The sequence below is a fragment of the Sparus aurata genome, chromosome 9 (genome assembly GCF_900880675.1).
Source record: "Sparus aurata chromosome 9, fSpaAur1.1, whole genome shotgun sequence".
Lineage (NCBI taxonomy): Eukaryota > Metazoa > Chordata > Actinopteri > Spariformes > Sparidae > Sparus > Sparus aurata.
Genome location: NC_044195.1, coordinates 30,198,200 through 30,225,123, shown reverse-complemented (window position 1 = coordinate 30,225,123; position 26,924 = coordinate 30,198,200). Strand labels below are relative to the sequence as shown.

Sequence of the window (26,924 nt, the reverse complement as noted above, 5' to 3'; positions counted from 1 at the left end):
GATGAGGAAGGGCTACATTCTTGTTGCCAGTCAAAATCAAAAATTGGCTTAACGACCTGTTTACAATTTGGTTAGGTTAAGGGAAAAGATCAGGTTTTGGATTGTATCGCCACAGGCGTGGCAAGAAATTGTCAAAACATCTCGTCTAAAAATATGTCATCATGTTGCTGCAAACATGTCAGGAAAGGGGTTCAACATCTCCTTAACACTCTTATAAATGTTGAAACATCGTCTCAAACAGCATCCCCTCCATTCTAATGTCTGGTCAAATGTTGATATTTTACATTTTGGAGAAATGTAAAATATCAACAATTCCAGCTTGTTTGTTCTATTCTCCGCTTATACGTCTCCCTCCATATTGTGCCAATGTGATGAAAAGTGCATTTGAAGTAGATCTTTAAAACATTCAATGAGAGATCAGGTAACATCAAGGTTATTGCAAATTAACATGTGCATCGCAGAAAGACATTTTAAAACGCCGTCACTCAAAGCCTCGGTGTCTGCGGATCCCTTTTTAGACGGACATCCCTCTCTTCTCCGTGTGTTTTGAAGTAGCGGCACAGCTACAGGCGGGCATAACAGAGACCTGACCTACAAACAGCAGGGATGAGGGCAGAGAAAATCATTTCCCAGCAGCACACTGAGATAGTAATTTAACATTTGCAACAGTGGCTGGAAGAGCTCAAAGGGTTTTTATGTCGCCTATTTCCCGGATCTGACAGAGCCAGTTCTTTACACATTATAACGACAGAGGAGAAGTGTGTCTATGCAGAGCTAATTCATCGTCCACAACTGTATCCGATCGTGGCAATTACGAATAATGTGAGCTCGGTCTTTGTCCAGCAGAGTAGTCAACCTGCATACATCGATCAAACACTCGCTCCACAGCAGGGCAGGTCAACGTAAAGACACTCCAATCATCCTGCCTTCGCTCAGCGCCTCTCCTCTCCGCTGCCACCTGCCTCGATCTGCTTTTTTGTTTACTGGGGAGATCCAGGTGCTCCCTGATGGCTCCTAATTCTCACTGCAAGTTAAATAAACGAAAGAACATCTGCAGGCTCGAAACCTAAAACAGATGTGTTTTGAATTATTTCTTCAAGCGCTCAGATGATTTTTAAAATTTTCACTGAAATATTTAAAATAATCACGATAATCACGGGGCTGAACTAACAAACATGTTTGCTTCCATCTTGAGTAGAACCCGACCAATGCTGGATGTTTGGGGCTAATGCTGGTATTAAGGGGTAGAAACATTCAAATACCAAATGGACTTATGTAAACGGTACGTAACGGAGGCACTTCAACCAGAGATGTTGGAAGTCAATCACAGTTGGGGGTGCTGAGGGGTCAGTCGATACAATGACGCCACCGTAAAATGTGCCTGTCTTGCATTTTCTCTATTAATTCGAATGACCCAAATAACTTATCTTTAATAGTTTTAAATGTGCACTATGTAGTTTTAGGGAAGAAATTCTAATCAGCAGAAAAATGTTTTTAAGCCTAAACAAACTAAATGTTTGAAAAAACTATCTTTATTTCATGACTTAATAAACAAACTGACTTTAAAGTTACAATTTCGTACTGTTTGACTTTGTTTGTATGTGGCGGACCCTGCCATCTTTTTAGCCTCAAACAGTGTTCCGGGACCCTATTTTCCTCTGAGGACAGCTTGTCTATTCACTTATGGAAAAAATGAATATATATTTTAGTTTTATTGCCTGCTTTGTATTGTAAATAGTAAAATTCTGAGTTTGAATATCTTCTCCAAAAACTACACAATGCCCCTTTAACAACAATTTCCAACAATTTGAGAAAGTCTTAGTAGATGGAATAGCTGGAGGGGAAAGGGAAACTCCCCAGGCTCCACTATAGAATCGCACAATTTTGTGAGTTGGGTTGGGAGAAAACTTTATAAACTTTGTGAAACTCTGCTGGTGTCTGTTTATTCAGTGTCCATCTCTTTTCACACAGAGTGAGGAAGTGAGATCCGGTCACCCGAGACGCATGTCGAGTCGCCTAATGTGAAAAAAAAATTGCACCTTCTGCGATTTGGTTATTTGCACTCGGCCATAATGTGATTTCGATGGTATTTCGATGAATTCTGCAGACTTTTATTGTGTCTAAATGTTGTGTCAGGTCACACAGCGTGCCATGTTTCGCCTTCAGCAAATCTTTCACACAGCCTCCCTCTGCAGCAGAGGATCTGAAGACAGTTGGCTGTCAAACCGTGAACTCAAGTCTTTTAGAAAATTACAGTGGCATGCAACTTTACCTTATCTCAAAGCCCGGGGTTAGAGTTTGATGCTGTGACCTAATTTCCTCCCCATCCACACACGCACACACAACAAAAGCCCTTTTCACGCAGTGCCACAAAGAGGCAGAGCACTAAAAGTTGAATTTCTACCCTCCTCTTTTAGATGGAGCACTGCCCGAGCTCTTCATCTTCAACGAGCTGTGCGCCCTGAAGGACGATCCGGGGCACTGCAAGGCCATCAAGGACCGATTCTTCTTCAACGTGGACACGGGACGCTGCGAGCTGTTCGAGTACGGAGGCTGCGGTGGGAACGCCAATAATTTTGAGACCTTGGAAGCTTGTGAGGAAACGTGCGTCGTCTCAGGTGGGTTTTGCCCTCAAGAGCACATTAAAAATCAGTTTTTCACGAAACGGCTTCCAGAGATTCACCTTGAACAAATCTAAACTCTAACTTTAGAAAAGTCACCAGTAACAGTAACACGGACCCCATCGTCATTTATACAAATGGATCATTTTTCATACGGGGGATGTATTATAGTTTTTTGCATTGTTTTGTTGTTGTTAGCAAATGATCAGTTTTGTTGTCAAGGACTTGTGTTTCTCATTAGACTTTTATTGGCACCTTGGGCATAAAATCTTATTACAAAGTCATTTTGTTGGTGCGCGGCTCAAATGGAACGTTGCCAGCACATTAATTCCGAACAGTTTTCCTGGAGGCATCTGTTTAATGAAAAATATGGGCACTTTTTAAGAGGCCGGTGTTGTATTATTCATACGTTACACGTGCTAAATTGATGACAAATTAAGGTAGAATTAAGTGTCGAAAACTAATAATGAAAATCTGTTCGACTTCCCGACTGATGTCTCAGTCTGTAGATTAATTTTTTTTGTATTTCCCACCACGATTATCTATCATGTAAAATTCCTAACCCTTGAACATCTCAGAACAGATGCTTCTCGTGGAAACTGTTATCTGATAATCATCGACGGTGTGAAAGAAAAAAAAGAGGCCAGCTGGTTGGAGAGGCCGAGCTCGCGGGTCCTGCAGTATATCGAGGCCAGCCACTGCTACCATGCGTCAGATGCTGATTATCTCCTCGCTTCCAGCTGCCAAGCCCTGCCTCTCTTAGCTCCTGTTGCTGTGCAGTGTCAGGTTTAGAATTCTAGTGTCACGTGATGCGAATAACAATGACATAGGTGATGGATTTTTTTTGATGGTTGTGGAATTGCCTTGACTTCAGCGAGAAGCGGACAAAAAGCACGTTTATATTTTTCAGGAGCTGAGGCGACGCCTTCTGCGTGAAGCTTTAATCGACGGATGAACTTAACGTTTAGAGCTGGACGGAGTTTTTAAATCACATTTTCAGAGGATTTTGTTTCGGAAAATGAGAATCCTGGTAATTCAGTTTATTTTTAGAATTGATGTTCTTTAGTGTGTGCTTCATGGTAACATGATAACTGAATCTACTGTTTGCAGGTCGCAGGTTTAAAGTCAGCGGTCCTACTGGAAATAACTGAGCAGCATTGGTCTTGTGTTGCGAGCCACATGTGTGTTAGATTTATGTTTTATTATTAAGGCGACATTTATTTAACCATTTTACCTCTTAAAAGCTTTAAAATCGTTTATGGTCCAGTGAGTCTCCATCAGTCCCACTCGGTGCCTCCATCACTTGTATCTGCACTCCGTGACGTGGGCGGGCCGGTGTTTTATGACGCGGTGTCACACAGAATCAACCGTGTCAGTGAAAGTGAGTCAAATTTATGGAAAATGTTTTCTGCTGCTCTGCCTCGAGGTTCCCTCTGAGAGACAGGTAGCTTTACCTGTTGCTATAGCAACCGCTAACTGCTGCTAGCTGTGACTGCCCCTTGCTCGTTAGCTCATCTGATATCGCATGTGATGTCAGTGTTACAGAAACCTGGGATTTGTGTTTACTGCACAGTGTTATTGCACTGGCGCCAAATCACATAAAATACATAATGTTGCTTTAATATTGAGAAATAATAATAAAATAAACATGTCATTTTTCATTCTTTATCAAGATGTTTTGCTACGTTAGATTCAAGTGTTTTAGACAAAAAACAGCTTGAAGGCTGTTTGTCCACGTAGCGTTTTTTTGCTGAGTGCCAGTGTCTTTTCCAAGCGCTCCGCCTTTTTCTGTGCAGCCGCTCTGAGTGCTTTGAGTTTAAATCAACTTTTCAGAAAGGTGCTGGTATTTCTGTCCCCTGTGGATCTTGTCCTGCACCCACTTCCTCCTTCCCATGGTGTCCTGATGTCAAATAACAAACAAACGTATAGTAAACTGTATCGTGGTCGTGTCGATCATACAGCGGCGATATTGTTGACGTAGTGTTTTTCTCTCTCAGCGCAGAAAACAGTTCAGTCAGCACTTCACAGTGTAGACGGTGACAGGACGGTGACTGCCCGCGTCAACATGCTCACGCCCTGCACAGGAGAGGCAATATAACATTTAATCATGCAATTAAATTAGATAAAAGTTATCAGTGGAAGATAATTACATCAATCACGTACACAAAGAAAGCGATAAATCTGAGGACAGCATGATAAACAGATGATGTAAATGCTGAGATCATCTGCCCTGCGTGTTTCTCTTTATTCATCTGTACCTGTGCAGGAAATGGTGTTTTATTATACAACCGTGTGTGTGGTTTTTTTTTATAGTTCAATGGGAGTGAAATGTAAAATGTAGCTAAAAATACTTTCTTTTCCCCACCGGATTGTGAATGGAGCTCTGGCAGGGTTTGCAGGTATGTGCCGCGTTCAAAACAACGCAGATGAAAGCAGACGTTTGTAGCGGGGAGTCGGGATAAGTGTGTCGTTTTTTTTGCTTCTTGTCACATCAGCTGCGTAGATTGTCATCACGAGCTGATGTGCGAAATAAATAAAACCAGCTGCTACCGACTGTGAGAGACCAATAGTTTTTTTAAAAGAGGCACGTAAGTGTGTTCTTCTGCCTGGGGAACGTGTACTTGACCATCAGCCTTGCTTCGGTTCTCTTCTCCGTCATACAGAACACGGCTGAGCAACACCTCGAGCGTGTTATGTGGCAGCTGCTGAAGGTTTTCCTGTCGCGTTGCTCTGTGGTGAATACACACAGAAGAAGCGCCAAACCCTGAGCGACACGAGATCTGAGATTTTTATAAAAAGCACCCGAGGAGGACTAAAAACAAGAAGGTTAAAGGTCACCGCGAATGTGAATGGCTATTAGCAAGAGAGGCGTTCGCTGACCTTTGCTCCATCTTCCTTAATCAGTTGTTGGTAAAAAAGCATGATGTCACCTCGTGTCTGCACTTAGCTGTTTGTTAAGTGGGACGTCAGTAATAACGCCGCTCTCGCTCTCCCATTAAGACGTTTTTACTCCCGGGAGTTGAAGTCATCCACGGTGAGACAATCTGCTGGATCAGAAGCACTTCATGTGAGCGGAGGGGTCGTCGTCATGCTTCCACGTAAAAGGAAGCTGAAGGATGGCAGAGGGACGCGCGGTATGTAAAGTGTATCTGCCATCTGCAGCAGGAAACACGATACATCTTTAATGCTAAAGCTATTCTGGTCAACATGAAATATGCCCTCGGTGGCACGACAATAACACATCTATCAAAGTGTTTTTTTTTTCTTTCCGATGGCATGTTATTCTGCGCCGTGACAAAGTGCTTTCTCCCAACCGGCAAAGAATGACCTTCAACTTTCTTATTGCGTGCCACGGGATAAACTGCACATGGTGCCGCCCGCCGGATGCAAATTCCTCCGTGATGCTCCTGTCTCCGACTGCCATGACGCCATTGTGTGACACCGCCCCCCCCCATCTGTCTCCATACAAAAACATCAACACCGTGAAGACAGGTGCGATCATGGGGGGGAGTGTCCGATCCAGAGGTGACATTCAGTAAAACAGCTGGACAGAAGTGTGAAGGTGACATCGGGCTGGTCTCATGAGCAAACTATGAGTAAGCTTTAAGACGTACAACATTTGTATCACGGCGTTTCAAAAGGGCAGCTTCACGCCTGTTTTTATTGGCTCACAAAAAATGACTCGTTGCATAACAATGTTACGCAGTTGCGGTCGATTTTACCCACACTGACGCACGCTTCCTTGTGTGGGATCATTTTACTGCACTGGGTGGTGACTTTGTCTTACAAAGTCAAAGCTAAACCCAAGTCGGTCCTGATGCTCAGTGGGTTTTCATTCGCATTGAAAAAGGAGGTTTTTTTTGGCCTGCTGCCGTCCAGATCATCAGGTGTCACCTGCAGCCCCAAAGATGATTCTTCTCACAAACAATCACCGGAAAAGGAGCAGCTGCGTGTCACGAACGCCCCCAAACGACTCTCTCTATTATCAAACTTTCACTTTTGATTTAATCCATCTCAGCCAATCACATTTGGACAGTCTACAAGAGCCACTTGATTCGATTGTCTTATCCCATCTGTGTGCGTGGAGCCAAGAGGATGCCAACCGGCTCAGAGGCTGAGAGGAACTCCGGGGCGTGAACACTCTCTGTTGGCTCAGCTGGAGGAAGACATGCTCCGTGGATCCAACACGCAGGAGCGCGAGGAAGCATTTCATTAGCTCATAGAGCAACTGTTGTGAGAACTCAATTGCCAGGAAAATGTTGCAGAAAACTATACAGAAGTTGAAACTTTACATTTCTGTTGTTGCAACGTGTCAGATTTGGGCACAAAAACACTTGCTCAGGGTTCAGAAAAGATTTTGGCTAACCTGGTTCTGTCACCACTAACACAGCAGGAAAATGTCCCAATGGCTCATTAATATTAGATATAAAAATATCCCCTGCTTTCAGGTTTAAAAATATTAAAACACTGTCTAAAACTGTGGTCAATCACTTGGCAGCCATGTTGGTGGTCTGAGATCAGTGCGATGCAGAGAGGTCGACTTTTTGTTCTGGCACCCGGGCTGCGTACGAATTAACGGGGAGCCATCTATTAACATATTATCCACATCGCCTTAATAGTAGGTGATACAGCTACTGAAAGATAAGGGAGAAAATATTTGTAAAGTTCAACTGGAAAACATCAGGTTTTAGCTTAAAAGAGCTGCTTTGTTTTGCGGTCTCGTTAGAAAAAAACACATTTTGACTCAACAAACAGGAATTAAAGATGTCCTCATCATAAATATCAGATTGTTGTCACCACAAACTCGAAATCTCCTAAAAAAATATCCTGTGGTTTCACACGAACAAATAAAACTCCGTCTTGACCAGTGGTCAATGGATGCTAACATTTTATTCTGGCCACTGGGCTGGTTTATCCTTGGCGTACTTGTCCGTACTCTTTGAAATATGTTCACTTCTTGGAAACTGACTGCAAAAACTGTATATTACTGTGTATTACTGTGTATAACTCAACCAGCATCAGACACGAGTGTGATCGCTGTAAACAACTGAAGCCATTAGTGAGAAAATGAGGTCGCCTTGAGCTCCACTGCAGTCAAATTAATGATCTTGTCATTATTATTGGCTAATTAAGTCTGATGCGTTTGTAAATGAATTCAAAATGAACATAGGTCTATTCATTTCCACTGATCAGTACTACCACTACCCATTAGTATTATCAGCACGAGTCTGAACAATAACACAGAAACGCGTTGGATTCCTTCATTGACGTGTGATTCAGTGGAGTCACACTAACAGGACGGTGACTTTTTAAAGAAGCATTTTATTTAACAGCAGCAGACATCGGGAAATGTCACCTCATTTGTGACGCGCAAAAAAGAATCACTCGAAGCCTCACGTCTTCTGCAGCCGTTCTGTTATCACCGAATCTATGACATGTTTAATCCCCACAAAGAGAACACACTGCAAAAAACATTCAACCCTCAGAATCGCTCCGGCGATCAGTTTACCTCCCGTTGAACCATATTTTTACACATGATGACGCATTCCCAGACAGCTGAAAAGACCGTTCGCGTAAAGGTCACAAACCGATGCGAGGAACATCCCGGCTTACCCATCCTTCTTTTTCTTTATCTCCGCGCCAGGAAAAAGCATTTTTCTCCTCAGCCGTGATGTTTTACTGAAACCCCAATAAGTCATAACCATTTTGTCCCAAACTCTTCCTTCGGTCTGACGTCCCCCCTTTTTTACAGCTCGGCTCGAAGAGGTCAGAGACACAAACACAGTGTTCCTGTGTGACAGTCGTACTTTCTTTTTTTTTTTTTTTTTCGTGTGTCCTTATCTCAGTGTGTGAGCGGAGGCATTGTTAAGAAAGAAAATAACAAAAGCAAGAAGAGGGAAAAGAAGGGAGCAGAAAAGCCAAGAGAACAAACAATGTGATGCTGCCGGAGGCGGCAGAACTGGGCAGATTGTTCAGGGAAATCTGGACGGGGAAAATATGAAGCGACTCTGATAATTTATTGTCTTCTTTTCAAGCAAGTCCCTAAAGTTGGAGCTCTGCAGCTGTGGGATTTGCTGTTTTATTTGGTATAAATTGACAATTTGGTGGGTTTGAGGCTGTTAAATGGACAAAGAAAGCATTTTTTTTTTTTTTTTTTTTTTTGCATTTCTCTTCGTAGAGCTCAGTCTTCAAACATTCACCTTTAACCCTCATTGAGTATTGGACCTTCAATTCTTCCAGATTAACGAAGGACTTTGTATCATAAAATAGTAATCAAAAGTATCCCATTTTTGGACAGTGGTGATGGAAGCTGACGTCAGTGTCTGTCTATGCGATCGGATCACATCTGTCTCCATCCAGTGGCGGCTGCTGTTCTCACACCAGAGTTCATTTATTTTGCTTACATTTCTCTTCCATCACAGATCAGCCATATTTTTTTTTTTTTATTATTTTGGACCGCGGGACGTCTGGCCAAAAGGTTGTGTCAGCATTTTTAGAAGCAAACAACAACACGCTTTCAAAAATATGCTGAAATGAATTGAAGCGACTGGCGGAAACGGAGGGAAAATCAATCGAAGCAAGTGGAGCGGTAATGGAGGGACGGCGATGCAAAGTTCCTGTAAACATCGGGAGTGTTCAGCGGATCAATTGTACACTTTGTTTTCAGATCATCTCTCTTCTGGCTTTGACATTTTAAGAGGGGAAAAATAGGAAAATAGGGGGGGAAAAAATCCAAAACATGAAGACGAGCCGGTCCTAAATGTTGAAGTCTGTTTCGCTGAATTATTGAGGTTTCTGTTTGGAGAGCAGCCAAAACTCTCCGGAGCGACAAACGGAATAGTTCACATCTTGCACTTGGAAAAAAAAAAAAAAAGAAGCTGACCCATAATTCTCCTCAAAACACAAATCACCTCTTCCACCTTCACGGCTTTGATAGAGAATTTTTTGTTTCTGAATTATTCATCGCCGCGTTGCTCCAGAGAGCGTGCTAGACTACCCTTTGACTCTTGTCTCTTTACATACGCTTTTAACTCAAAGTCACCTCGTGAAATGTGTTTGGATCTTTCAACGGTAGCCTCTTAATCATCGGTCGCCCTTCACAGGAGTGCTGTTATTCAAAGGCTTCACAGATAAACCAAATAGAGTGTGTGTTTAGCGTTTTACGACCTCCGGGAGCCGCATTAGAAGCCCTCATCTGCTGGGACACATTCGGTTTAGACAGGTAAGGAGGCGGAGGGACTCGGTTGAATCCTAATGTAGCTCCTGATAAATGTGACTGAGCTTGTGTTTGATGCTTCTCAGGCAGTAAATCACACCGTCTGCTCAGCTCACGTTTGTATGAAGAGGTGGTACCAGCAGGGGGGGCGATTCTCACGGTGTAAAAAGGGAATGTGGTTCAGAAAGTTAATGGGGGAAGTCCAGGTGTGAAGCCAACAGACAATGGTGATTATCTGACGGAATCTGAATGTAAAACATCAGGAAAGGAGCAAGAGTGAGGCCGACACAAGAGAGAAGCATTTAAAAAGTAATCACCAGCATGTAGAGCCAGAATATTTGTCACATTTAATGCGTCAAATTGAGGGTTTATTTCGAACAAACCACACTTGGTGATCGTCGGAAGACAGACCAAAATGTATTTGGTGAGTTTTGCTTCATTTTTCTGTCAAGTTTTAATGAAGTTTGTACAAAATAACCGTTCCTGGATATGGAGTTTGGTGGCTTCGGCTGTTTCTGGTTGTACAAAAGGATCTTATTCTTAAACAAAAGGTCTGTCCCTGCAGGAATCATTTCAATCATGTCTATAGACTTTTAGAAAAACAAAAAGCTGAGTCTGTCAGATAGGCAAAAACAAGCACTTTACCCTCCTATTGTCTTTGGGTCAAAAATCATCCAAAACTGTGTTAAACAGCAGAGAAAACACATTAAATGTCGTTTTTTCAACTTGAAATGTTATGACTTTTCCTTAAGTGACCCCAACATTAGAAAAATTGGGAAATATTGCCTTTATTCGTATTTCCATGGAAGCTGAACACCACTTGGGTACAAAGCTGCAGAACACAGGTCTGGGACCAGCGGGTGAAGCAGCTGCTGGTTCTCCTGTCGTGGTCGTGGTCGCCCTCTCAGGTCGCCTAGTTGCTTTATATTATTCACATTTGAGTATTATTGGAAGTGCCTTCAGTAAATTGCATTCAAACCTACTTTCTGCGCATTTGTGATACTTTCTTGGGCTAAACAAGTACTAGTTCTTGATTAAAAAAAATAGTTTACCACCTTCGCAGTCCCTTAACAAATAATAGTAATAATAAAAATGTACTTTAGTAAAGAAAACATATATGACAGCTGTGTTGAAATAAAAACAAGTGGTGCCACTGAATTAATGCAGAATATCTGTCTGCACTGTTAAAAGGCAAAACTGATATTCACACAGTTTCTGATGAATGACAGGTTGTTTCTTCATGCAGAAACAGATTTGGCATTTAAAATGAAATGAAATTGCTTTATTTTAGATCTTCGGTGAGGGTGGGAGGACAGAATGTGAAGACAGCTGGAGAGTTAAAGAGATTGTGATTACACTGAAGTCTGTTTTGCAGCTGCCAGGTGCGGTAGCAAAAAAATGTGTCTCTATTAGTCACTTAGATGCAAAACATGGGAGAATAGGGTTCAGTTTGAGAATTAGCCAACTCACCTGTAAAAGAATAATCTCTGGATATACAATTGAAAATGTTTTTTGACAAATGGATCATCAACCATCAGGGTGTCGGACCGCCCAACGCAGCTCACCTGCCGCGATCAGACGCGCTCTCCCGACTGCTGCTGAGAAATGCTGATCACGGCCTGCCAGGTTGCACCTGTCTGGCTTGACGTCGCCACTGAAGTTTGCAGGAAACTGAGCAAGTCTACTGGAAATTATTCGTTTGACACCGCGGCTGTGATTGTGTTACAGACTCAAATCAAGCATGAGCCTGTCACTGGAGTGTGAATATTTTAGGGTGTAGTGACGGCTTATTCAAACAATCAGCAGGGCTCCTGACAACCCCCGACAGTCCTCTGTGCGCCAAACGTTTAAAGTTACAGATTTCAGATTGAAGAGAATCCGAATGCAGTCTGTAAGAAAGATTTCAAACGCGAATAATCCCGTAGCTTTTTAACATTTCACTTACAAAAGCATAAAAGTTGCATCGCCACGTATGAAAGCTGAAGGCAGGAAGGAGAAGCAGACAAACTGGAGACAAAAATGTTCAGTGACAACAGCCTTACATCAACCTCACGGGGTGGAAGATGCAGAATTTAGATGATCATCAAACTGTAGCTCCGAGCTATAACGCCCCGATCCCCACATCTCCAAGACCCCGGGGCTGATAATGTATGCAACGAGTGCTAAGAAGCAGGAAGTGAGAGCTGAGGTAAGAGGCAGAGGAGATAAGACAGAAGAAGAAAGCAGAGAAGAAAGATATGGCAGAGGAGATCCACAGGGGAGAAGGGAACATAAGGATGTTCTTGCAGGAAGTGTTGACTTTTCGGCTCGCAGAAAAAAAAGATGGGGAGTGAATGTGAAACCTGACCGGAGTCGAAATGTCACCCTGCTGCTGGGGAGACGGGAAGTGTGCTCGCTGTGAAGATGACCTGCAGTTCATTTATTGGACCTCGTACTCTCCACAGGCTTTGAATAGCTCTCTCCTCTGTCCGTCTTTGTTATCGTGTCATTTCCCCGGCTTTTCCTTTTAAAAGACGTGTTTCAGTGGATTCAGTGTTCCCTTACAAAATATGTCACGAGCAATGAAATCATCGTTTTGTCCTCGTAGTTAAAAAAAAGCAATTTCATTATCCTTTATCAGTACAATAGAGTGCTGGTAACTTTTGGGCAGTTTTGCCCAAAAGTTACCATCAACCTGGTTCCCTTGGCAAAAAAAGCCAATTTCATTTTGGATTAATGCAGAAAATAACCCCTGTGACGGACGAACGCTCATGATTTTTACATGTTTAGTTCAGCAAGGAGCTCTTGATTACCAAATTTATGTGTTTGGAAACAAGTTAATGCAAACGCCAGAAGAAAAAAAAGCTAACGTTAGCGCATAAATAAACTACCCCACTGTAGAATGACCTCAGTGTGACCTCTGCTAGACTTCCTTCTACAAGTTTGGAAAGTTTCGAATTTTTGCAAGCTAACATCGCACTATGAAGACGGACTTAGTTGAGTTTGTGTGTTTGGCGTGATGTTGTTTAATGCCCCCCCGACAACCTCAGGAGTCTCATTCAGTCACCCGTCAACAACCGCCTCTTTTACGACATAGGACATTGACTTACGTATGATATGTGGTAGAACAAAACACGAAGTGCTTGTGTCAGCTACAGACACTATTTCCGGCATTTTACCAGAAACCTTTGTAAAAAAAACAACAACCCTTTGTGATGGTCATGGGAGTGGCGTAAGTAGATGCAGTGACCAGTAGCTCCCAGTATGTTCCCAGCTTTGTTGTTGATGCACGTATTGCCTTAAAAGGTTTTATCAGTTTTGGAAAGAGAGCACAGGTTTTGGATTCAGAGCAGCAGACTTTGAGACAATCGCTGCTCACGGCATCTAAATGACCTTCCGACCTGACCGGCCGGATCACCCTCAGCAGGAGAGGATAAAAGACTAATCCAGCTCAGATTAAAAAGGGCTGCTCCTGGCTCGTGTCTGGTCGCAGGGAAATTAAATTGACGAAATGGGAAGGCCATGACTGTTGTGTACACATCTTTACAGGGACCTGTCTCCACCACAACATGCCGGACTGCGTTTTGAGCGCAGCACTACAGCAGGACAAGGAGTGATGGACTCTGTGTTTACGTCATTGATGCTTGGTGCTCAAACACAGTTGACGGACACTGTTTATCTGATATATATATGATATATGAAGATGCAGACCACATTATCATCACCACCTTGTTGCTGCTGTTAGCGTTCACTCACATTTAAAACATGCAGTACAGATTTATTTCCTGTGTGCATATGTGCTGATGCATATGTTGAGAAATAATTATATATATACACATGCGTGTCTGTGGCATTGCAGAATTACAAACTCTCTTTTCGCTCTGCAGCTCTGTGTTGTGTCATGACGTTTAAAATCACCTTGAACCCCTGACTTCAAGACAGAGAAACTGAAAGTGCAGAAATGCAAACTCTTTTCCAGGCATTTTTAAATGCTGTCAAAGCAAAACTAAAAAGTCAATTGAGGCAGTGAAGTATCTCATTTTTTTTTTTTTGTTCCTCTCTTGTTTTCACTTCACTCTCCTACAGGAAATTGATTTTTAGAAAATCGCTGGAGCTTCGTGTTCGGATTGAAAGTGAAAAGTAACGCGGGTCAATGCGAAGAGAGTGAAGATGAAGCAAAGCATTAAAGAAAGACGCATCTTTATGTTCGGTGCCTCAGTTGCGAAAGTCAGGAATAAATGTGATATTTCATTGAATATATGACAAATCTCATATGGAAAGAGAAATTCAAATAACGAAGAGTTGTCTCTGTCTTTGTTGTTTCTTTGTTTCTCCCTCTCACTTTCCCAGAGGACAAGAACCCGTGTCATCTAGACGAAGCTCCGGGTCCCTGTCGAGGGCTGGTGACGCGCTACCTCTTCGACAGCAGGAGCCAGCAGTGCAGGCACTTCTTTTACGGCGGCTGCTTCGGCAATGCCAACAATTTCAGGAGCATGGCGGAGTGCCAGGCCAAGTGTCTGAACCCAGGTGGGGCCCGGTTGAACTTTTGTTCTTTTTTTCCCAGTAAAGAGTGACAGCCAAGCAGCTCTATTCAAAGCTACAAATTAAGTCTGGGTGGGTGTACTGTGTTCTGCAGATGTGGATCCTCCTAAGATGCCGTCATTTGATGGGAAACTGACGGAAAAAAAGCCGCTCAGGCCACGAAAGGGTCCACAAATCTGTCGCGTGACATTTCATTGTGAGCTTCTCTAATTCGGCCCAGACTGAAATAATTACTTTTCTTGGCTTTGACCTCAAAGCAAGGTATAATTTACATAACTCTGGGTTCACAGACAGTCGAGGTGCAGCAGATCACAGCTGGCGCGCGACAAATGAAAACTCATTTCAGCCACGGCGACAAAAATCAAAATAGTTCTAGCTCCGAAAATTAAACTTTCTGATGAATTCTGGTTGACCGTGAAATCACGCTCCGCCTTGATTTAGCATTTAAATCGTTTATAAGTGACCAAAGCACACTCAATTACGCTAGACTTAGGCAGAACTTAGAAGTCATTTAGTTATTGAAATTGTCAAGGAAAATAACGAGCGAGTGCCTCGACCGTGACCAATTCTGCCAACAGCCCGTGTTGTGCTGAAAAAATCAATTGGAAAAGCTTTTATTAATGGATAACAGTTTCAGATAGATGACTCTGTCTGCTCTTATTACTGGATTATATCTGTTTGCAGACCAACGCCCTTTACAGTCCAACACTAATGAAATTAATCTGAAAATAATTAAGACTGATGACTGGGATTTAATGAGATCCCTTCTAAATATAGGCTGACGTGAAAGTGTGCGCCGGACAGCTGGAGACGCTCTGATCTCATGTTTCTGTTTATCCTTTTGTCAAAATAGCAAAACCAACGAGGGCGCCAGAAGTCCACACACAGTCCGCTGTGCAGCCCACCATCATCAACGGTAAGACTGAATGCATCCTCACTCTACCTGTACTTCGAGTTTGATAAATATGTTAATGTTCTGTTATCGTTGTTATCTTAAAATCACTCATTAGACAGAAAGTTTGTGTGGAATGGTTCAACATTTTGGGAAATATTACTTGTTTTACTTCCAAAAATTTGGCGTGAGTTTCTACGTTTCTGAGGTATCAGCTGTATAATGGAATAATGGAACTAGATGGATCTCTGCTCGTGGTGCTCAAAGCGCCAAAAATACATTTGACAACACCGCAGAACCACAGGGAACAAATCAGGGAACACAGGGAACACGTGAGGTCTGCGGAACAGACACAGGACAAAAACATACAAGCCGAAGAAGAGTAAGGGGGAAAACACAGACTTTAATAGTACACAAGAGCAAATGAACAAATTAAACACAGGTGAACACCGAAATAATAGCGGGGAAACAGACAAAGATAGGAAGAGGAACGTAAAACATTGTCAGGAAACTCTGTGGAGAAAGTGCACAAAATTACTGGAATGGATGTGTTTGTGTCCGACTCAAACAAATGTAAAACATCATGTTGATTCATAAACCTCACAGGTGCTGTAGGTCAGATTTTTTGAACTTCAGAAATATCCAGGCTAGCTCTTTCCCTCTGCTCTCAGTCTTTATGCTAAGCTAAGCTAATCACCTCCATGTTCCAGTTCTGTTCCTACGACAAAGGTACAGAAAGTTAGTGGTTTTGATCTTTTAATTTCACCCTTGGAAAGAAAGCAATGACCAAAGATGTTGAGCTGCTCTTTAAGATGACTGATCTCTTGGTGTATGTGTTTGTTTCTCAGGAGAACAGACTGTAAGCCTGAGTCAACCTCAGGTGCAAACCAATGACACTAATCAACCGAAAGGTAAGCCAGTATAACTTACACTGTGTTCAGACAGCGATGTGGCATGATTGCATTCAAAGTAAAGTAAAGGGAAAAACACAAGTGGACGAGAATAAACACATATTTCTCAGGTGGAGACACTTGAGACAACACGAGTTGACATGTTTTTTGCATATCCCAAGGCTTTATGAATGTAGTGACACTTGTACGGAGACGAGTGGAAACCAGGGAGAGGTTGGAGGAAAGAGAACATAAACAACAGAAGGGCTCAGTGTGTTCTGAGATCAGTGGGGAATGGGAAATCACAGTGCATTCTGGGTCAGCGCTGCTGTTTCTGGAGGATAACGACCCAGCTGTCATGTATTATCTACCTATAAAACCAAAGAGCGCCGAGGCTTCTTCATGGTGACTACTGCGTCGGCTATAAGGAAGGAAGATGGGTTTTTAGGCGGTAAGTATGAAAAGGGGGGTGATTGAGTTGTTTGTGAGAAACTGTTACACAGCTGAGGGCCAATCACTGAAAATGCTCCATCATCTTTGGTTTTTTAATTGGGTGCTTGGGTGCAATGAAAGAAGAGCAGGGGGCAGCAGATCTTCTTGCACTCACTACAGCTCAATATGATCTTTTTTAGCCAAGATAAATCCGTTCTTGAACTTTTCAAATTGTCTCTCGTGACGACACTGTGCTTACCATTAGGTTAGGTTTAGGCACAAAAACCAACCTGGTTAAGATTAGGAAAAGAACATATTATGGCTTAAAAGTCTCCATCACCACAATCGCCTCCACCTCCTGGGTTAGGGTTAGTCCATGCCAGTCTATGCAGTGCTTTAAAAACAAATTTAAAAAATGAAAATCAATCCTGTATTTCAGTGGTAGCCAATGACTAGAGACCGGTACAGGGGCGATACCCACGCAATATGATCTTTTTTGACCAAGATAAATCCGTTCTTGAACAAATTGTCTCTCGTGACGACACTGTGCTTACCATTAGGTTAGGTTTAGGCACAAAAACCAACCTGGTTAAGATTAGGAAAAGAACATATTATGGCTTAAAAGTCTCTATCATCACCATCGCCTCCACCTCCTGATATAACAGTGAGGTTTATAAATCAGTGGTTTATAGAAACATTAATTGCAAACACTTTATTATGGCGACTACCAAGCTCGATGGGTGATATGCAGGTGATGATCTCTGAGCTCTACATTTTACATTTAGGGCATTTAGCAGACACTTCTGTCCAAAAAGCGACTTACAGTAATTCATACATACATTCAATGGCGGTGGCTGCCATGCACGGTGCCGACCAGCACATCTGGAGCAGTTTGAGGTTCAGTATCTGGCCCAGGGACACTTTGACATGCGAGCAGGGGAATCGAACAAGCGACCTTCGGATAATAAGACGCTGGCTCTACCCCTGAGCCTCAGCCGCTGAGCTGAGCTGCCACACTGACCACACACACGGTCAGTAATTATAGTATTTGCTAGCTAACAGCTAACATCTGTACAGTTGGAACATTAGCTGCTTCTAACAAATCACAGTACAGACATACAGACAGTACAGACATTCCTGTGATGACGCAAGACAAAACTGAGCTTTGCGATCCGTCTGAACAAACTACAAAAGGAACTTTTTCAGAGACTGCCTCGTTCAGAAATCTTCATCAGCGAGGAAAATACATCGCGAGTGATATTGTTTTCTCTTTCAAGATGAGAAAACAGCTCACATAAACGCAGACAGCGAGGCACAAAGCCTGAGGAAGTTGATTCATCGCAGACATCACAGAGCCCCAGACGTTTGGGATAGATTAACTGTTGTAATTAAATCAATCAGCCTGTCCTCGGAGTGGAGACCAGTGCACGCTGAATTATGAATTCCTCTTAAAACCTCAAAGTAAGCAAATCCAGTTCATTTATTAAATCTGCGTAAGCTGCCAATAATGCAACTGTAATAAAATGAAAACACAACGTCCGAGGTGCGGTGATGCATCGACGCTGGACAGCCTCGCAGAATCGCCTCTGTTGTGGAAGGCAAAGTGCAGAAACCGAGTGGCTCCTTCTCACAGCCCATTTGTCACGTATTCCCAATTACTAATTTTATGTGTATTAGGAGCGAGGGGGGCATATATCACGGTCGCCGTGTACCGAGGCTCTTTTGTGCTGCAGCCGGAGACCCTGGCCTGCTTCCCAAAACTCATTCAAGGAGGTATAATTTCGAGAATTCAATTTCACTCTTGTCAGAAAACACAGAGAGGGAGAGATCTCAGGATGAGTGAGCCTCACCGGCACCGCCTTCTCATAAATCTCCTTCTTTAAAAAAGTATTTCTGCGATCAGATCTATAGCATGTGGCGTGAATATCTCTCAGTGGCGTCAAAGTGGAACTCCTTAGAGCAACAATCCATTATTCAGATGTTAGACTGGACAGATTTTGAGGAGGATGTATAGTCATGATTCATGGGAGGTATAAATACGAGGTGAGAAACGGCTCTCAGTGATGATGGGAGCATTTGGAAAGTCACAAAAGCATTTTTTTTTAAAGATTGCCGTGCATCATTTTACCGAGCTTATGTTGCAGTACAGAAACCAAAGAGTGACATCTTGTGGTTAGATGACGATGTGCACTCAGAGTGGGCGGTGCTGTGACGTGTCTGAACAGAGGAGCATTAATCCAAACATGCCAACACAATAAAACAGCAATGAGTTAACGGCGGATACTTCAGTAAGAGTATTAATACCATATTGTGAAAATACTCAACTGCAAGTCAGACCTGCATTCAAAACCATACTTAAAAAATGGCAAAATATAGGTATTGTCAGCAAAATGTACTCAAAGTGCAGTAAAATGTTCCCCGTCAGTGTTTTACAATGATATCTGATGATTTTATTGATCAATATTCCTGCTGCATTGGTACGAATGTGTCATTTTACGGGCTGTAGATGTTTAAGATTGAGCTGTTAACTAGTTTAATCTACAGCAATGCATCATGGTCTATAAGATCACCAGCAACACCTTTAATAACCATCACTGATAAATGGTGAACTTACATTTTAATTAATAGTTTTTTCACTGTTACTAAAATACTTTTACCATTTATCAAGCAACTGTTGGTGTTCATAAAGATCAGACAACACTTTGCAATGGCCATCCAAATAATTATAGATTATTTAGGCACGTTATTCATTAATTATTATAAACCTCAGCTCCAACTTCACAATAAACAGTTGCTAAATAAATGGATTATGAAGCATTTAATTGTAAGTTAATACTCAAAATAAGTGTGAATTAAAGTTTGTGTAAAAAATGCCCAACATAGTTTGACAGTAGAGACTGATGGTGTTTTTTGTTTTGTATAATTCTTAAACTGCAGAGAAAAGTCATTTAAAAGGGATTTATCACATCTGTAAAGTCATAATTTATCACTATTGACAGTAAAATCACCCCTATCAGTATTTATCGACAACTTCATCACATTTAATCCGTCCCTTTGCCCTGTTTGACCCCCAACAAATGAAGTAATAATGAGGTAAATATTGGAGTCACGCTGTTTGAAATCAGTGTGGGAAAGATCAGTCGCGATCGCTAACAATCTTTCCCTCCAACTCGAAGAAAAACTGTGGAATAATTCAAAGCGGAGAGCTGGCGGGGCCCTGCGGGAGGCCGCGGCTACAGCTCTCTCTTCTTCAAATCTGTCAATTTAAGTGTGATAGCCTGCAGACACTGGACGCAATCTATTCCGAAGTCAGACTTGAAGCATAACCGTCTGAGGATATGAACCCATGTGGAGTGTAAAAGCTAAGAAAGATGTTGACGGAAAGCAAACAGGCCATGTGACTCTCTTCTCGCTGTGTCATCCTCTGAAATGGGAACATCGTGTAAAGGATGGGTTAAAATGATCCTATACATCACTGAGTGATAATGAAACTAACTGTGTTTTACAGAGTTGATTCCTGCCAATGTGTGCTTCAGTCCTGTGGAACGGGGAACCTGTCGCGGTTCGGAGAGGAGGTTCGCTTTCAACCCCAAGACCAAGAGGTGCCAGGCGTTCGTGTACAGCGGCTGCGGGGGCAACGACAACAACTTCACACACCGGAAGGCCTGCATCATGAAGTGCATCGGACGGAGAAAGGGTACGGCTGTGATAATCATTTCTTAAAATGCATGTGTCCATCGTGGTGACTGAATAAATAAAGTTAGTATTCACTGGTAGAATTGTTTAGTTGCCAGCTCAATCGTCGGAATAAATGTTGGTGTGTTTCTGCAAACCATGGCTATGTTGAAGCTTTGTGTTTCTTTACGTTTAAATTTTAGGTTGTTGTGACATTGAACTTCTCCACTGTCCAGATTTAGACACGAGAGCCGCTCAGCTAGTTTTAGAAATTATTATATTTATACCCACATGGTCTCAGTCCAAACACAGCAGCTCAGTCAGGAGTCCTGAAGCTCCAAACTATAACGCCTCACCTACCAAAGTCTCCACAGTCAAGTTACCAATAACGTATATGCAACATCCGTGTAGACTTTCAAAATAAAAGGCGCCATTCTACAAGGCTCGGTTATACTTTCAAAATAAAGCAAGCTGTTTACAGTTCAAACAGTATGAAATATTGTATGGTGTATGATGTTTGGACTGGTTTTGCGAGATCTTGGTAGAAAAATACTTGGCAAGAGTTATCAGAAGATCATATTTTGGACAGAACATAAGTTTCATAAGTGACGTATGGCCAGATTTACGTATGTTCACTTATTTCGTGGTCACAAACAGGATGCTCACCCTGGTCTGTGAATGACCCACCTAACGACTCTGAGTCCCTCCTGACCTGGACGTGTTGGACTAATGACCAGGCAGCCGGTTTTTACACGCTGGGAGTGAGAACAGGCTGGTTTTGCCTTAAAATAACTGTTTTCTATTTGCCACAACAAAGTGTCTCCCTGAAAACACCCAGTGCTTTCAAACTTACAAATGTTCAAATGCAGTCTTGAACTTTGACCTCTGGCTTGGCGGCCGTGTCGTCCAGCTTTAACACCACCACCAGCACTTACACCTCCTAACGACACGTATCGTACACATGTTCAACATGGTACGTACGAGGCGCACAAGTTTGAACATATCCGTGTTCTGCAGAAACGTAAAGTGCCGACATTTGACTTTCCTGTGACTGAGCTGGTACTTGCAGAGAGTCTGTACGGGTGCGATCATTTTGCTTAAAACAGTTTTAATTGTAGCTTTCTAAAATGACGACGTTGTGTCGCTCCGTTGTGTTGCAGCTCACGGGAAGAGGATGATCCGAATAAGGAAGAAAAACATCGACAACATCGTCAGTCGCTCAGTCTGAATACTCGCTCCCGCGTCAGACCTGTGGAGCTGAATGTATTTATGTCCATATTTTATTTTAATGCTCAACTCATATCTACTGTTTTTTTTAGCGCTAGAGTACTTGTAAAATAATCATTTTCGTAAAGTGTGCCTGAATTATCTCTGTTGTGACTGAAAGCAATTATAATCACGTTATTTCAATTTATCTCACTGACAAAAAACACACTTGTTTGGCTGATGTCTCGTACGGCAGATCGTCACGCTGATGCTGCTGCGTATGAACATTCCACTGTAATTTTTTATATACTTATCGCTGCATATTTACCGTGTGTGTGTGTGTGTGTGTGTGTACAGTAACAGATGCTTCTCTACAATGCTTCTGGTATCGCTCCACCGCTGTTAATCAACGTGAACGATAGCATTAGCAGATTAAACCGGAGGACGATCCGTATTCTCGGCTCACCGACGACGGAATCAGAATCTTCTCCAAGCAAACGCATTAATCAACATGACCTCACAGCTGTAAAATCAATGTGAACCAGATAACGACTGATTTATTCTTGTCAGATTAAACATGAACACTTGTTTTATTTGAATCAATGTTATGCCTGTTTTTTGTAAAATCCCAGTTGCAGCCCTGCAGGTGTTGTTAGCGAGGAGGAACAGCAGGAGGCGGTGTTGTGCAAAGAAAGAGTTCAGTCCTGCTCGGCTGCTCAGTATCAGCTTTACTGTCTCGTTGTTTATAACCATGCTTGTAATGTGCCGGACTGTAAGAGTTTATATAATAAAGTTTAACGACATCCGTCTCCTTCCTCTGGTGTTTTATTTCCCACCGGTCTTTGTGATATATGTGACACGTTGAAGGTTTTTCACAGTAAAAAAGCACAAAAAATGAAGGGGAAAAAAAGATGATTGACAGTAAAAGACATTGGAATGATATGATAAGAGAGATCCCATAGTTTCTACAGGCCGTTATTAATTATTCAAAGCGTTTTCATTACGTATTCATCACAGGGGAAACGGTCACCAGAGCGTCAAACACATCCCACGCCAGACCGAACCCCTCCTCCACCAACAGCGAGACAGATGAGCAGCTTCACAACAACAACAATCGATGGAAATTGGAAAGATAAACAATTTCTCTTAATAATTCATTTGTTAAAATGTCAATAAATGAAACCCAACTGTGTCGAGCATCCCTAAAACTTACCTGTGCAGTTACACTGAGCACATACTCTGTGATTCCAGTATTTTTTGAAGACTCGATGTTCTGAAATATGAATTACTTCCATCTGATACATTTTTTAAAAAGTAAGCTACTCATCCGTCCCCTGCTGTTCAACTTCTGGCGATGTGCGAAGGGGTCACAAACCTTCAGAGAGTTATGACATGACACGACTCTGCAGCTCTCCTCAACTCCACCGAGTCGACATGTTAAGCGTCTCTCAGCTCATTGCTTAGTTTCTTTTTTTTTCCTGGACCGCAGCTTTATTTTTCTCGGCGAAGACGATCTGGCAAGCGCGCAGCAGACGGACGGAGTTAACATCTGGACGTGGTGGAGCGTTTAGCAGCCACACACTTCCCCCAGGAGACGATGGCGGTTAACAGGAGGGGTGTATGTGGACGCGCTCGTCGGCTGGAGGGAAACACGACTCCGGTTGAATGCGATTGTTGTTCCAGTGAGACTTCCGCCGAGCGAGCCAAGCTAACTAGCGCCCAGCTAACTTGAATGGAAATAAGATGATTTAATCCCGCGGCTCCTCTAGACTTTCCAAATTGTTATTGGACCGAATCGCTCGGATTGCGATGGCGCATCATGTGCCGTTGCAATTACACGGTTTCTCCCAGGCCGCCAGGAACAGCGTCAGGGTTTTCAGGTTGTTTTCAGAGGAATGGCCGAGCTCCGTCTCCAGGTTTTAACCTAACGTCCACTTCAGAGGTTGACTTCAGCGCCCGCCGCTCCTCCTGGTGGATTGGCATAAATCTCTCCGCTTTCATTACAAAGCAAACAAACAAACAAAAATCCCCAAACTAAAAGTCTTAAAGGGATATTCCGGTGTAAGTTTAATCCATGGTCTAACACACCGTGAAACTGTGTTAGACTCCCTCTCGAGAGATAAAGTTCGCAGACCGCTAGCTAATGTAGTTTTATCAACCTCAGAAACGACGGCACGACAACAATACACTGCAGTAAATGGGTCCAAATATAAAACCGCCATCAAAAAGCCACAAATAATGCTCAGAACAGCACCAAACTTCAGCAACAGGGTCCCAGCACTTTTTTCGATTCGATCATTTGATATCATTGCCGGATTTGTCGGAATAGATGAACAAATCTCACCAACCGAGAAGCCTTCCTTGTTGCGGGGAAGCCCTGTGAGTCGATTACCGAGTGCAGTAGAGTTCCGCAGCTCAATGATGATCATTACTGCGGGACTCTACTGCACTCGGTAATCGACTCACAGGGCTTCCCCGCAACAAGGAAGGCTTCTCGGGTGGTGAGTTTCTTTTATATTTTCCGACAAATACGGCAACTATATCAAATGCTTGATGCCTCAAAATATGTGCTGGGACCCTATTTCTAATGTTGCTGAAGTTTGGTGCTGTTCTGAGCATTATTTGTGGCTTTTTGATGGCGGTTTCATATTTGGACCCATTTACTGCAATGTATTGTGCCGTGCGGTCGTTTCTGAGGATGCTAAAACTACGTTAGCTAGCGGTCTGCAAATTTTATCTCTCGAGAGGGAGTCTAACACAGTTTCACGGTGTGTTAGACCATGGATTGAATTTACACCGGAATATCCCTTTAATCATGTTGTAAGAAGGTGGAGGGGGGGGACCTCAAACGTGCCCTCGGCTTTCTGGCTACGGCCCTGCTTTTTCTCCATCACCCACTACAGCAACACTAATGTGGGCCAGCAGCTGGAAAAATGACAAGACCGTGAAAAAATGTACCCTGTTAGTAACACGCTCCTCATCCCCACCAGCTGCATGGAGGCCGTGCAGACTGCGCGGAGGAACGACTGCAACGAAGCACACCGCAACAACTCTTAGTGTACAAGTGTGCATCAGAGAGTGGGAGTTCAGCGTCGGTCCATGCTGCGCTGTGAATAACGCGCCGCTGCTCCTCAGCTGTGGGCTACAGTGCGATGATGTAACAGGAAGTAGTGGGTTGCCTTCCAACGTCAACCTGACAGCCGCTCCGGCTGCGCTCATTCAGAGCCGGAGATCCGCCGCGTCTGGTCGCTCCTCCGCGCCCGAGGACCGAAGACACTTTTGGGGGATTGCCTTGACCGTGTGTGTGTGTCTGTGTGTGTGTGTGTGAGAGAGAGAGAGCTGCGGTTCAAACCTCTGCGCTGCTGTTGGATTTTATTCTCCGGTAAGACGCGCTGACACTGTGAACGTGTGCTACGCGCGTGTGTGTGCGTGTGTGTGTGTGTTCCATGTTTTCTGTTCAGTCATGTCGTGCAGAAAAATGAATGCAGGGCTGCTGATGCGTGTTTTCGTTCATCGCTTTGTGTTTATCGAGGTCATTTTCCAACTGTGTGTGCGTGGATTACAGAGTCGAGACACGTGCATGAGCGGGTTATGCTGCTGTCATGCCCTGAATCCATTATGGGGATATAGATATATAGATATATATATATGTGTGTGCTGCACGAGCATCCAAAACTGGGCTCCGGTTAATCTGCATTGTCCTTCTGCCAAGTGAGAAATATGGATGTGATTGGAGAATACAGTGGAGCAGCTGTCGTGGACACAAATTAGGCCATCCGTGCGCGTCGTGCTCGAACATTTACATCCAATCCATAATCCATAGCTCTCATGAGACATCTGCGCTCACCTTTATCAGCTTTATATTGGATTGTTTTTTCTTTTTTTATCACGATGTGTGAGGGTGTGCGCCGAGAGTTCACTGTAGTGCGATCATGCGTAATGCGTAAAAGCCGTTAAATCGGAATTTAAAATTACGCAGCGTGTTTTTTTTGTTTTTTTTTGTTTTGCAGAGTGGCTCTTTTGTTGACGGCTGAACTTCAAGGGTCGACTGTTAACATCGGCTCGCATTTGCGCGGCTCACTGGGCTGCGGTGGCACGGGTCGCTCACCGCACAAACCGGCCACGCATCCGCTCTATAGATCAAGATTATCACCGTTAAAAGTGTGTGAAGGGGATCGATCACAGGCAGGTGAACCGTATTCCTGCTCTGCTCGGCGTCGAGGCGCTGATGCTCGCTGCTCGCTAAAATCATCTGCATGGTTACATAAGCGGCAGATTTGGACGTGCTGGAAGTTTGTGGGCTGGACAGCGAAAGGCGAAAAGAACGATGGTGATGGTGATGATGATGATGATGCGTAGGAGGAGGAGGTGATAACGGTGGCCACAGTTGGCACAGGATGCCAGGCTGAGGACAGACGCACTGGTGTAGGGGTGAGGGGTGGAGGAGCAGGAGAGTTGTGGACTTCTTCTGTCACCTGATAGAAAATTGTGCAGCAGGCTGTTGATTTCTCCCGGATTCTGCAGGGATGAATTGTTCCCAGGCAGCCGTTTATGTGAAGTAATTGCAGTTTGATTAAGCCCATTGTGTTGAAAAGGAAAACACAGCAATCAAGAGTCAATTTAAAAGACAACAGGTTTTTGTTTTTTTCCCCCCCCCCCTGTCCTATTTGTATATGCCGCCGTGCCTTTAGACTCTGGTTTGAATCGTTTTGCATGTGAAATAGTATTTTTTTCTTCTTCTACTGCAATATCTGCTCTTGCAACTGAAGAAAAAGACATGCATGGTGAAGATAAAGAAAGATTCGGGGTCGTTTCTAAGGAAAAAAGGCAACTGTTGGACCTGACAGGTTAAACATTCTGCAGGATTGGTTTCTCTGTAATCCTACTGACAACCATCAAGTTCAAAGTTTTCTTGGTTCCAGTCCTCAAAACATCTCATCTGCTTCATCACGACTGTGTGGGTGTGGTTGGACCCGTTTTTGACTGACAGTAGCCAGGCGACTCAGCAGAACAGCCCCACCACCGTCATTCATTTTGATCTGACTCATAGTTTTCACAGTGTTTCAACATGTGAGCACGCCACTGGCTGCTTTTGAGAGAATCCTGGAACCGTCTCCAGCTGTGTTTGTGGTGACAAAAAGCAGATATTCGGGACAGGAAGTTGGGACACCCACGGCTGTGTTTGTGGCAACAAAACCAGATTTTTTAATTATTATTTTTTTTCTTAAGGAGACCTTGTAATGTCTGCAGCTGTGTTTTGGCCACCAGAACAGGTTCTTCGAGCCAAAACACGATGGTTTCCTAACCCTAACAACGTGGTGTTTATGGCTCAATCCAACCAGAGTGTGAGCACGGGATAAAACAAATGATTGAACCGAAAGAAGCAACAAGTCGCAGCAAAAAGGAATGTTAAGTTTACAACATATCCGTGGCTTTCCAGAAACATGAATTGAACAGACGTACAAACATTT

General features: G+C 43.2%; 2 protein-coding genes across 3 annotated transcripts in view; both read left to right on the top strand.

The window, feature by feature from the left end:
- Positions 1 to 22,262, top strand: part of tfpia (tissue factor pathway inhibitor a) — a 45,172-nt gene extending 22,910 nt beyond the window's left edge. Inside the window, exons 2-8 of one of the 2 annotated variants that reach the window (XM_030427936.1) lie at positions 2,418 to 2,618; positions 14,167 to 14,343; positions 15,212 to 15,274; positions 16,099 to 16,161; positions 20,081 to 20,269; positions 21,408 to 21,510; positions 21,811 to 22,262. In XM_030427936.1, the coding sequence (XP_030283796.1) occupies positions 2,418 to 2,618; positions 14,167 to 14,343; positions 15,212 to 15,274; positions 16,099 to 16,161; positions 20,081 to 20,269; positions 21,408 to 21,475 (761 nt within the window). In that variant the 3' untranslated portion in view covers positions 21,476 to 21,510; positions 21,811 to 22,262. Of the gene's footprint in view, positions 1 to 2,417; positions 2,619 to 14,166; positions 14,344 to 15,211; positions 15,275 to 16,098; positions 16,162 to 20,080; positions 20,270 to 21,407 lie in introns of both variants that reach the window. The other variant, XM_030427935.1, reaches the window with a different exon arrangement.
- Positions 22,263 to 24,517: 2,255 nt separating this feature from the next.
- calcrla (calcitonin receptor-like a) overlaps positions 24,518 to 26,924 on the top strand; it is a 31,566-nt gene continuing 29,159 nt past the window's right edge. Inside the window, exon 1 of the mRNA XM_030428706.1 lies at positions 24,518 to 24,835. The gene's annotated coding sequence lies outside the window, so the exon portion shown is untranslated. The remainder of the gene's footprint in view (positions 24,836 to 26,924) is intronic.